The 12,853-nt window shown below is 44.1% G+C and overlaps 1 protein-coding gene across 1 annotated transcript; it reads left to right on the top strand.

Annotated features, from left to right (window-relative positions):
- Positions 1 to 1,006: 1,006 nt before the first annotated feature.
- zgc:65851 (uncharacterized protein LOC321113 homolog) lies at positions 1,007 to 6,973 on the top strand. The gene is made up of 4 exons (XM_047592198.1): positions 1,007 to 1,892; positions 3,846 to 4,163; positions 4,326 to 4,450; positions 5,012 to 6,973. Exons 1-4 carry the CDS (start codon positions 1,146 to 1,148, stop codon positions 5,388 to 5,390), a joined length of 1,569 nt encoding a protein of 522 aa, XP_047448154.1. The 5' UTR covers positions 1,007 to 1,145; the 3' UTR covers positions 5,391 to 6,973.
- Positions 6,974 to 12,853: the final 5,880 nt, after the last annotated feature.

The following is a 12,853-nucleotide window of genomic DNA, read 5'->3' on the forward strand; positions in this document are numbered from 1 at the left end:
TCTGTTTGGGCTTTATACGAGACAGGCAGCTCGATCCAGAGCACTGGAGGCGCCCTGTGTGGTGTTTGGATCTGTTGCAGTCGTGGGTGGGTGGGTGTCCTCTCCTTGCCATGGGCGTGGTTGTCTCCTCTGTCCCTCTCCTTCTCCTTCAGGACCAAGGCCAGAGACAGCTCTGCGCAGCGCCTAAACGCAACACAGGCAGGACAGAATCAGAAAGTATGCACCTAACACGCATTTTAAATACTCACGAAGGAATAAACTTTTGTCTGTCTTTGGAAATTTGTTTAAGCGGGCATCGTATCAGTGAATACAGTTGCTGCTGTGACTTGTTTTAAGTGAATAGTTGTTGAATATTGAGATAAAGATTGCCACTTTCAACGAAACATAATGAGATGTCACAGCGAGTTATCTGATCTGCATGTGGGAAAGTGGCGTCTCTACATTTCATCGCTGTGAGTGAAACTGCAGTGTCGTGGGTGTGAGAGAATCAGACCACTGTCCCGAGTCTCATCCCGTATTCCGATACTGCGGAGGTCGGAGGGATGAGGGCGGCTGGGTGCAGACTGCGGCACCGAAACACACAGTGGCGCACGGCTCTACACATCGATCCCATTTGACATTCTGCTGGAGCAGCAAAGAAATGCTGCAATGACAGCGGGCAGTGTGTATGGGGTAACATGACACAGTCCACTGGCATAATAAATGTACTGCGAAAACAAAAAAAAAGAAAAGAGATTACAGGGGTCTTATGTGGATGTAATTCAGCCCGAACACGAAAGAAATCAGTGAGTCGGACTAGTTTAACCGCGTCTAATGTATAAAATGTCACTTCAAACATAGTTGTAGATGGTGACGCCTGAGCTACAGGGCAGAAAAGCGGAGCTGCATGAGTGAATTCGTGTCTCCCCAGAGGGTGGAGGCTTTCTGCTAAAGCTTGCAGGTTTCCCCTCATCTTCTGTTGTCACTGCGTCAAATGATGCGCCGGCTCCCTCGCTATAAAAGCACCTGTCCTGGCCAGACATCACTCGCATCTCACTTTCTCTCTCTCTCACATACACTCACCCTCACTCCTGAACTCCACACACTCTTTCTCTATCCCGTACAGAGCAGAGGCACCGGCCGGACTCCACCAAACTTAAGGAAACATGAGTTACTCCAGTGACATCTACAGCAGCAGCTCCTATCGGAAGATCTTCGGAGATGCCCCCCGGTCCGGTCGTAACGTGGGTCTGGGAAGCGGCAGCCCGTCCCGCCTGCACTCTGCGGGATACCGCAGCAGCCACCGCACTTATGGGTCCCCCTCCGTGGTGTCCTCCACCACCTACCGCAGGACGACGGCGCCCGGCCGCGTCTTTTCCTCCATGCAGGAGTCCTCTATGGACCTGACGCAGTCCACCGCGGTCACCAACGAGCTCAAGATCATCCGCACCAACGAGAAGGAGCAGCTGCAGGGCCTCAACGACCGCTTCGTGTCCTTCATTGAGAAGGTGCACAACCTGGAGCAGCAGAACAAAGTTCTGGAGGCGGAGGTGACGCTGCTGCGGCAGCGCCACAGCGAGCCCTCGCGCCTGCACGAGCTCTACGAGCAGGAGATCCGCGAGCTGCGGGCGCGTGTGGAGGAGATGACGCACGAGAAGAGCCAGATGCACCTGGACTGCGTGCAGATGAACGACACGCTGGAGCGCGTGCGGGAGAAGCTGGACGAGGAGAGCAGGCTGCGCGAGGAGGCGGAGAACACCCTGAAGGGCTACCGGAAGGATGTGGACGACGCCACCTTGGCGCGCCTGGAGCTGGAGAAGAAAGTGGAGTCGCTGCTCGACGAGATCGCATTCCTCAGGAAAGTTCACGAAGAGGAGCTGCAGGAGCTGCAGACGTCCCTGCAGGCCACACAGGTACGTGTCCCACACGGCTCTGACGCGCACAGGCTCACAGTTGGTACCAGTGAGTCAGGTCCACTTGTCAGATTTATGAGCATTATTCCACCCCCACTTTTAAAAGTCATATTATCAGAAACATAATAATACTCCTGAATTCGTTTGCCTATCATACTCAACTTATCAGCCCATTGTCATTATAATTTCCTTTATGGTTTTAACAGACTATAACATTCAATCCAATATCCAGGTCCACGGAGTACTGTTTACAAAATATATATAGGTTTTCGGTAGCTATTAATAAGTTTTAGTTAGTATAATAATATAAAGTTTAGTTGCAGTGTTTTGTGTTCGCCTTGCTGCGTCCTTCCCAGTCTGAGCACTGCGCACTGGAAAATTGATGGCACTGCAGTTCCGTTTCAGCACCACGCGCTGTCCCTCCCTCCTCCTCTCATAAGTAACGGGCTCCTGCGGAGCCTACCTGCAGTGTCCCGTCACGCCCCCGTGCAAACTTAAAAACTTTAAAGACTAACGGAGTTTGTATATGTATTTATTTATTTATTTTGATAGTAGTGGACGTCGATGCCTTTTTGTGTAGAATGACAAAGTTATCCACTGGAATATTATATGAGCATTACGGTCTATTACTGGGGTGCTGCTTCAGATAAAAAAATAATAATAAATAAATAAATACTATTAGCAGCCTGCAGTTTCGTTAGAAAGTTAAAGTGCTCTAAGATCCTCCATTTGAGGTGATGCTGATGGGGGCGAGGAGGGGAGGGCAGAGGGGAGAGGAAAATGCGGAGAAATAGCGCATAATCCAGGGGTGTGGTCGTCCCAGGGGAGCCCACACCACCACATGCTTTGTATGCATTTCAAGCAGCTAAAGCCCTTAACGACACAACAGTGGAAATAAAAGGAAATTTAACTAAAAAAAATATATATATAAATAAAGTTTATGTCCCGCCCTGAGCGAGTAGTTTTCGCCAACGATGCCATTAATAAAATCGATTTGTGTACAAATATTGAAGCTCCTCGAGTTACTCCGAGTTTTATTTCTGAGGGATCTCACGATGCAGGCTCCAAACTTCACTGCAACATTTAAGCGGATGTGCAGTGGTGTTAAGTCACGCAGTGATGTTGCCGGGTAGATTTCTCTAGGGTTTCTAAGCTGCTCTGCTGGGAATATTACTGCCATGCAAGCTATTGACAGCAAAGCTTCCCCCCAGCGGAGGCGCCTGAGTCAGCAGTCGATTCATCAGTCCTGCAGCAGTCCACTTCACTGGACTGCAACTCAGCTCATCGACACGCTACTCGCCGTATACATTTATGCATGTGTCACTGTAACCGCAGCACAGAAAAACCCTGAGAGGGCAGCGTTCACCTGCAAACCATGCATGCATGTAATTGTTGTATGCACTCAGTTTTTTTTTTTTTTTTTTTTTTTGCTTGATATCTTTGAAACTTATAAAGAAAAAATGCCATCCTGCTTATTGGCAGAATATTTGACTCGTTACAGCAGGAAAACCACATCTGTGTTTATGATGGCTCAGTCCCAATAAGTGTCTCAGTGGAACACACTGCTCAAAAACAAGACCACCCCTGAGTGGAATGTAGCCATAATTAAGACACCTGGAATTCAACAACTTCTGCCAACGTTTAAAACCAGTTCCTTTAAATCTTGTCAGTCACAAACGTCCCCAGACATATTTTGTCTTTTTATACAGGCCATTTTGATGTTGTCATTTAATGAACATTGTGAACTCAGATGAGGTCTTAACAACACATAAAAACTGTATAATTACACATTTGGACAGTGGAGAAATCTGCAGTTTTCTAAATGTACTCTCACTTCTAAACACACTCACATTTTAAACCTCATTTCTTTTATTTACAGGTAACTTTTGTGTGCGACTTCATTCATAACAGTTACTCATATTAAAACGTCAGTGCTGTTATTTTTGCATCCAGGTGTCAGTGGAGATGGACATGGCCAAGCCTGACCTGGCTGCTGCCCTGAAGGACATCCGGGCCCAGTATGAGAACCTGTCTGCCAGGAACCAGGCCCAGGCTGAGGACTGGTACCGCTCCAAGTTTGCCAATGTGACCGAGGCCGCCGCCCGCAACCAGGATGCCATCAAGCACTCAAAAGAGGAGCTGAGTGAGTACCGCAGGCAGGTGCAGGCTCGCACCTTGGAGATCGAAGCCCTCAGGGGCCACAACGAAGCCCTGGAGAGGCAGATTGCTGAGATGGAGGATCGCCATAATAATGAAATCGGAGAGATGCAGGTACGCAACTGATATGGGGTAGGGAGGTTTTGTACTTTTTGACGTTTTGATGCTAGGGAGACCCAGCCAGGGTAAGAGCCCGAAGCAAAAACTAAAACAAAAATGAGGACAAAAGTTGGCTAATGAGTTGTTGTTTCTAATCAATTTTGTGTCTCTGTGCAGGATACCATCCAGCAGCTGGAGGCTGCCCTGCGTAGCACCAAGGGAGAAATGTCCCGTCACCTGCGTGAATACCAGGACCTGTTGAATGTCAAGATGGCGCTGGACATTGAGATTGCTGCCTACAGGTGTGTTACACTAGACAACATAACAGGAACCACTCTGCTGGATTTAATCAAGCTTCATATATAAGACACGCAAATACACGCAAAATGTCACAGTCTCTGCCATAAGCCTTTTAACAACTTTTAATATTTTTTAGAGAGCTTCAGATCCGCTCCAGCTTTTCTTTGAGGCTGTTTTTTTTTATAGAACTCTTGTGGGGCGTCTAGTGGCCTAGTTTAAGACACATAATTCAAAACAGCCCCATTCCAGTTTGATCCAGTTTGATCCAGGCTTGACAACTCCTAACTACATCCACACAGTAATATGTCCCAGAATGTGGTTATGAAACGGAGAAGACCGTCCATTCGTAGCGACCCATATAAGGGGGAGTGATTCGAGGTGAAACTGTATAACGGTCTGACACAGCAAATGCGATAACAACGATCTCCGCAAACACGCCACAACAGCAGTGGTGCTGCCACTGATAGTGACATTAGATCCCTCTTGAGAGACAGGGTGAGATAATTAAAGTAACACAACCAGAATAGGAGGTGACACCACTCTCTGTGTCTCCGTCTGTGCAGGAAGCTGCTGGAAGGCGAGGAGTGTCGCCTGAGCTCTGTGGGCGGCGCCATGGTCCAGTCCGGCTACCCCGGCTTCTCCTACATGTCGGCCCGCACCTACACCCTCGGAGCATACAGGAGGTCCGGAGCCAAACCCGAAGAGGAGGAAGAAGAGGCTGAGGAGGAGGAGAAAGAGGAGGAGGAGGGAGAGGAGGAGGGAGAGGAGGGAGACGAGGGAGAGGAGGGAGAGGAGGGAGATGACCAGGAGGAGGGTGAGGAGGAGGGAGAGGGAGAAGGAGAGGGAGAGGAGGAGGAGGAGGAAGAGGAGGAGAAGCCGAAAGAGAAGGAGGAGAAAGAGAAGAAGAAGGAGAGCCCCACCGGGAAGAACAGCAAGAGCTAAACTGCTCGTGTCATGTTCGTCATCTTCATTAAACTCATTCCACATCCCACCAGTCACTCATGGATCTGGTCTCTGTTCACAACATCTCTGTGTCACACACACACACACACACACACACACAACTCTGCACACTCCGGTTGCGTCACACCTTCCGAGTATTTCTGTCTCTGTTTGCTCTGGAAGTCAGAAGTGATCTGTTCGAGCGCTATTAGGCAGAGAGGGAGCTTTAGAGAGGAACAGAGTGGGCAGCAGAAGAATATCAGTTATTTCCATACTCTGCTCAGCAGTGCAGAGAGGAGCACAGAAAACTAGCATGACGCCACAAAAGTCCAATGACGTTGGAAAAGAAATGTTTCTTCTTCATATGAGCAACAATAAATGTGCCATTGACGATCAATAGCCACTGTAACAGCAAACACAATCTTGAAAGTAGGGATTTTGTCAGCACACAGACTTTTAAGATAAATGCACAGATCCTTGGGCATGAGAAACAGCCAGTCCAACTTTTAAGGTGCTATTTGATTTTTACATATAAAAGTTGGGTAGTCCTGAAGGTAAACACATTACCACTGAACAAAGCTCCACCAGCTCACTCCTGAATGTCAGCTTGCTAAGCAGGAATGTAGCGGAGAAACTGCTTCCGTCTGAACTCGGGGTACATCCACACATTTAGCACAGCAGGTGAATGCTTCCACTCCTTTCCACTGTTGCGCACTTAGTCCTTCATTACGTCCCTGTTTAATTTTCTGCAGTGTCATACGAACTGTACATACAAATGTATTGAGAGAGTGGGCGGTATTGTCAGATGTCAGAAATGAGAAGTGCTGCAGCTTCTCCTCGAGGAAGTGCATCTTTGGGAATGAAAAAATGTAGAGTTTAAATCGCTGCTATATATATTTTGGGAATATATTATCCCCTCTTTGATTGATTCATTCGTCACTTATCTCACATGTCTTGATTTACGGGTGAAACCAACCTGTTTTCTTTCTCCCCGCATAGATGTTGTGGTGCTTTTGTTTCATAGAGCTGGAAACAGGAAGCTAGGAGAAGGTGAGTGTCGCTGTCAGAGTCTGCCAGCTGAAGGTGACACTGACGGCCCTCAGTTCAGACTGCGTGTGGCAGGTGGGGCAGATGCTGCTGGGTTCATGGTTATATGGTACAGAGTCACATATAAGGGCTATTTTCCCCCTAACCTCTTCTGACACTTTGCCCTGATTGTTTTTTTTTTTTTTTTTTCCAATCACTGTCGTTCATCATCTTCTCCCCCTGGCCTTGGTTTTATGACAAATGAATCAACCAACGGGCATGAATGCATGGCCTGACTCTCAGAGCTTGAATATCTGCTGGATGGGATAGATTTTTGCTTGTTGTGTGTTCAATTAAAAAAAACAAAAAAACTTGCCTTAACCATAATCAACAGTTAAAATAAAACATGTTTTCACCTGCATCTCACATGTGTCTGAGGAGGCCGAGGAGTTCTGACACACACCAGACCGTTCTGCTATACAACTGTGACTGTACGTGCTGCTATCTCATGCAGTGATATTCCTCTCAAAGCCAAATAAAGACATTTATTAACCAAACACTTGCTGCTTCCCTGTCTTCACTTTAACGAAATCTTTTTAATGGTTGCAAGTCAAGCCACATTGATTTCTTTCAGGACTGAATAAAGGCTAATGTCGCACAAAGAATTACACTCGCTAGTTCATTATTTAAGCTACATGAACACATTCAATCCTCCTTCATGATGGTTCTAATGTTCAGTTTATGTTGAAACAGAGTCACAAAGGTTAAGAGTATGACCACTTTGGACAATGTAGATTGTGGTGCTGTTAAACTGGATTAAAAACACCAAAGTGTTCCTGTTATTGTACCACACAATACAATTCAATAGTACAACAAACTGCAGCCTCCTAAATGAAAATGAATACCATAACCTTCATGAAGATTTAGAGCAGGACAGTTTCTTTTCACTAGTGTACCATGAACATATATAACTGATGATTATTATAATTGTCTTGTGCTTTAAACAGCAGTGAAATGGAACAGTATTTAATTTATCTGAGTAAATTTTACCTGCAAAATAGGAAATGTTCAGATAAACCAGGGTCTAGAGGCGTGGAGCTTGAATTTCAAATGAATTCAGTGCAAAACTGGGTATTCAATCTATCTGTGTTAGAAAAAGCTGATGGGGACAAATTATTCAGGTGGAAAGGTTGTTGGAAGTGATAAACTATGATAGTGATGATCTTTGAAGAACAAGGTGACTCTGACATGAAGATAAAAAATAAAAATGAAAGCTTTATTTATTATTGACATAATCCCCTTTTTACATGTATGTCCATACCTAAACCTGCCTACCTACTACTTTAAAGGTTTTTATTTTAAGGTTCAAGATACTTGAATTATATCACAGATTGATTTGCTTTCAGTTTGCACTATTCAACTTAGATCACATTAGTTTACAATTCCTGTATTAAAGGTATTTCCACTGCTCGTTCTTTATCTGACATTTTTTAAGCTTCAAACAACACTGAAACTATTTTTAACATTTGCATCTTGTCAGACTGGTGAGTGCTTTTGACATTTCAGCTGAAATCTCAACTCATTTGAGACAACGTATGAGCTGCTTTCAAAACTTATGCCTAAACCGACGTGCTTTCCTTTGTTTGACTCTAATTGGAACATGCACCGACCAGGCAGAATATTAAAACCACCGACACAGCTGTTTTGGAGGCACAAGGGAGACCTACACAATATTAGGAAGGCGGTCATACTGTTATGTGTGATAGTCTTACAGTTTAACCCTCGGTCGTAAAATATAGTTTATGCTCTTGTTTAAAAACTACATGGCAACATGACTCAATAACTGGGGGTGGGATGCAATTAAAAGAGATTAAATGACATTATCTTTTATTAAAAGTGTTCATCCACACAAAGACTCTGCCTGCAGCCTTCTTATCCTTTAGTCTGCATTCAGTGCCTGAAGAGGGGTGAAACTCTCAGGATGGGTACTCCTATTAGCTCACCCCTGTCTGCATTCAGAGGTAAAAGATGACGCCGGCTAAGATGGACGACACTGGCCCACCAGGAGCTATCACTGGCAAGAACTTCATCACAACCTGAGACTGTTTGTTTCCCAGCTGACAGACTACTCCCTGTCTGAGTGTGTGTGTGGGAGGGAGAATCAGCACAGCGGCAAAAACATTATCAGCGCTAAGTGACAATCAATACCAGTGTCAGGAAAGCAGGGGCCAACGGAGCGACATTTCTGACTCCAGCGTTCAATGAAAGAGAGCTCATGTGAGTTTCAGGAAAGGAAATTGTGATGCGCCTTCACTGAGACAATCAATGGGAGGCTAAATTAGACGCTATTTGAAACAGAGAACAGTGGTAATATATCACTGTCTGCGTACTGTCTAGTTTATCTTTCAGCATATTTCTTGTTTCTCACATACCTGTGTCTTTGTATCTGTATCTTAAGTTATTTTCCAAATGTCAAAACTACATGACTGAGTAATTGTGTGAACCACATAGCGAAAGTTTTTGTTAAATTTGCTTTTACAAGGAACCAACTTTTATTGCTTTTAGAAGTGAATCATAGTGAATATAATTATTTTTTTTTTTTTCTGACAAAAAATGTACAAAAATCTTTTTCTACATTTCCACTGTGACGCAGGGAGGTGCCAGCATCATGCAGTGGAAATGCTTCTCATGGGATGCTTGAAAAAGTAGATAGTAAAATAATTGTAGCAAGTCAATGAGAGAGCTATGCCTTTGGAGCAGATTTAAGACAAGTACCTGAAGCATATACAGCCAAATGCACACAGACTTGGGTTAAAGACAACCAGGTGGAGCAGCCGAGTCAAAGCCCAGACCACAAACTAACAGAGAATTTGTGGCTGGACTTTATTCACCCCGTCAACCCATGCAACCTGACAGAGCTTGAGCAGCTTTGCAAAGAAGAATGGACTAAAAAAGTGTCTAAGACCTAGCCACACACTCAGTGCTGAGATTGTTGTCAAAGGTGCACCTGCTAAACACTGACTTAAAGGAGGTGAATATTTAATTTAACCCTTTATGGGGCAAGGAATCACATTTGGTCATTTCAGCACACATTTTAAATTGCGTCCCTGTGCCTCTCAGTGAGGTTTAGAAGCATGTGGTTATCGCTCATGCCTGAATCAGCACTTACGTTCTAATGGTCTAAATACATTTGTTTACCACTTAGAGGCAAGGAACCATATATGTTAAATTCATTAATCTTGATTTTTCTCCATGAAAATCAGAAATTCTGAAATTTTTCACAAAAGTAAAAAGTCTTGTGAGGCTCTACAATAACATGCTGGGGTTGAAATTTAGAACTTCCAAGTATTTCAGTGAGTGCCCTATAAATGGTTAATCGATGTACAAGCAATAAAAGGGGAAAACACCCCATTGGGCAAACCCTTGTCATAGGCACTGTAAATATGAAGCTATGTCCAGCAGATGTTATTGTGACTGAAACGATGGAAATAAGCTACACAAACAAACAGCCAGACTAGTTAGAGTCTACAATATCTTAAATGTTCTGAACTCTTCCATAACTGAGAATCAATGCAGATAACAAGGAATTTAACCTAAAGTTACTGTTTGATGCTTTGAAAAGCTTGTGAGTAAAGTCCTGGCTGCTCTCTCTTCTTTCTGAACACATCATGACTGATGTTCACCTCTCCTTGCCTTGGTGACACAAGGAGAGTTATGACTCAGCATGGACCTCTGTCGTGCAGATGCAGACAGGGAGTGTGTCAGAGGGCAGATTTATTGAAAATTCAGGAGCCCGATCAATCCCACAGCAGCCCTGCAGGCTTCTGGATCACTGGCCGGAGCGTGGAGACGTCCTTGATTTGGCCGTGCTGCTGCTGCTGGGTGCGTGCCGAACTCTGCTGTCAGCAGATTCTGCTGTTGTGGAGGTGCATGCATAATTGAACCGCTCTCCTCCTCCTCCTCCTCCTCCTCCTCCTCCTCCTCCTCCACTGATCTCCTGAGAGCCTTCCAGATAAAGCAATAAATACTGAACCTCAGCGTTTAACACCACACTTCCCTGTTCCTGTTGCCACAAGCATGTAATTACATTTCCCCTTTTAAGTGAGTTACATTCTGTAGCACTATTAAACAAACTCATCAGTGTCGTTGACAACCTGAGTAGACAGTGGGTTGGTGGTTCGGGGGTTTTCTTAAGTAAAACAAGTGTCTCACAGCTGCCAATTGTCCTGAAAAACTTGCAGGTAAAAGACAGAAAATTGAATTAAGAGAACAGCTGAATGTTTTCTGTCAGCACATCTCCAGTTCAGTGATCACTCGTTTAATTCATTGTTTCCCTCCGTCTCTGTCTCCCTTCACACTTCTGTCTCTTTGTGCCTCTCTCTCCCTCCCTCTCTCTCCCTGTAACTCCAATGCTATATATAGACTTCTGCATTGCAGATGTCCCAGAGCCCTGCAGTTTTGAAAGGAGCTGCTGAGGAGCCCCAGCCAAAATTTTTGGCTGTCTGATACATGGAGGCCAGGCGGGGAGAAATAGCCGCCTAACTGTGCACCAGAGGACGGGGCATTTAGAGCTGAACAGAGCACAGCGCCTGTGTAGTCATCACACTGCAGCAAGAATAAAGTGAAGAATACAGTCAAAACCCTGCAGTCCTAATCTCTGGCTATGTGAGTGTGATGTCATGCTAATTTTTTTAAACCATTCCTCTTCCACTCTTAATTTTTTACTCTTTTTGCTGAAAAAGTAACGTCATTTCGACATTAAAAAAATCTTCAGTGATGCAGAGCGAATATTCAAACCTTCAAATGCAAAAACAGTCATAATGCTTTCAACTATTTTCAAAACGCAGTTTTCTGTCTACAATTTGTTAAAAAAAAAATAAAAAATTCATGTGGATGTAACTTACTAGACATGTAGCACCCACCCAGACTAGACCAGACACCCCCACCCCATGGCAATGACACTCCTTGATGGCAGCAGCCATCACCAGCAGGATGCAGCCTGACACAAAACGGCTTAGAAACAACTCAAATGCACAAAAAAGTACACAAGGTGTTGGCCTGGCCTCCAAATTCACTAGATCCCAAACTGATCAGTATCTGTGGGATGATCCATAGAGACCCCTCCTCTCAACCCATAGGACCTAAAGGCCCCCAATAATAACATCCTGTTACCAGACTCCACAGGACGCCCTCAGAAGACCCATGTCCATTCTCTGATGAGTCACAACTGTTTTTAGAGACACAAGGGAGACTTATACAATATTAGATTGATGTATGTAAATGGTGTATGTAAACACTACAGCTGGTAAAGTAATACACCAAATATTGATTCACCAAGTCTATACAAACAGTAATAGTTGAAATCTATTTTACATATGCCAAAGGAAGCTACTAATGAATGTAGAACAGAACAGAAATAAATAATAAAAACGGAATTTAACGAGGCCCTGAGGCAGCAATTAATGAATTAGTTCATTCAATTTTATTCTCAGTTAATCGATCACAAAAACATCCAGCAAATTACAGAGACAATACAGAACAAAAATAGAGATTAAACATCCGGACTAATTATTTTCATAAAATCAGTAAGTATAAAAACAGGAAAAAAATAAAAAGGAAACTGTCAACAGAGTCATTTATACAGGAGGCAGTGGATATTAAATCTAGATAGAAAAGACACCATTAGATGATATTAAAAAGATTCACATCAGAGGATTTTACAGGCTTAAACCAAATTAGGAGATAAAAATAAACTCCCCATGCATCAAAGCAAGACTACGCTGAAGAATGTGAACAGAAGCAGAATATATTAAGAGATTTAGATTTAATCTCTTATCCCTGATAATGAAAAGACATTGTGAGGCATTCAGTCGTACTTAAAGGTCGAGCAACGGTAGCATGGTACATGGTAATGATATAAAGCAGTAAAGTAACCTAAAGATGAGTCTCAGGTTTTGTAGACTGTTGTCTGAGTGATTGGTGACAGCTGTCTCTCCCTGCTGATCCTGAATTATCCCACTCCATTTCACAGGCTTGCTAAGGTCATCCATCAGTGACTAAAGAGAAAGTGAACACCCGACGGTGCCATGTCAGATCCTATTGAGCTGTTGTATTTGGGCTGCAGTGTTCATCCTCCTTTCCTTGGTGCTGCAACAGCGGTAAGTCATTAAGTATTTATAACTGCTGGCTGCTGTCAGGCCACAGAGCTGACACACAGACACACACTTACAGCGAGCGTTTGCTGCCACTTGGTGTTAAAGGTGCAAATTACAGATAATTCTAAAGGCAGGAGGCTGAATCTGCAATCAAGTGTTCTAGCTTTTAGAGGGACTTGATAAGTAGACTTTAGCTGACATTAAACCGACAGACACACACACTTGTCTAATGAATGTTCTCTAAGACAAGTGCAGTGGAGTAAACTGAAGTCTACCTATCTA

This window comes from Mugil cephalus, chromosome 8 (assembly GCF_022458985.1).
Source record: "Mugil cephalus isolate CIBA_MC_2020 chromosome 8, CIBA_Mcephalus_1.1, whole genome shotgun sequence".
NCBI lineage: Eukaryota > Metazoa > Chordata > Actinopteri > Mugiliformes > Mugilidae > Mugil > Mugil cephalus.

Coding starts and splice junctions, on each gene's coding strand:
- zgc:65851 (XM_047592198.1), top strand. CDS start 1,146: ATGAGTTACTCCAGTGACATCTACAGCAGCAGCTCCTATCGGAAGATC. Junction 1,893..3,845: donor CGTCCCTGCAGGCCACACAG/GTACGTGTCCCA, acceptor TTTTGCATCCAG/GTGTCAGTGGAGATGGACAT. Junction 4,451..5,011: donor ATTGAGATTGCTGCCTACAG/GTGTGTTACACT, acceptor CCGTCTGTGCAG/GAAGCTGCTGGAAGGCGAGG.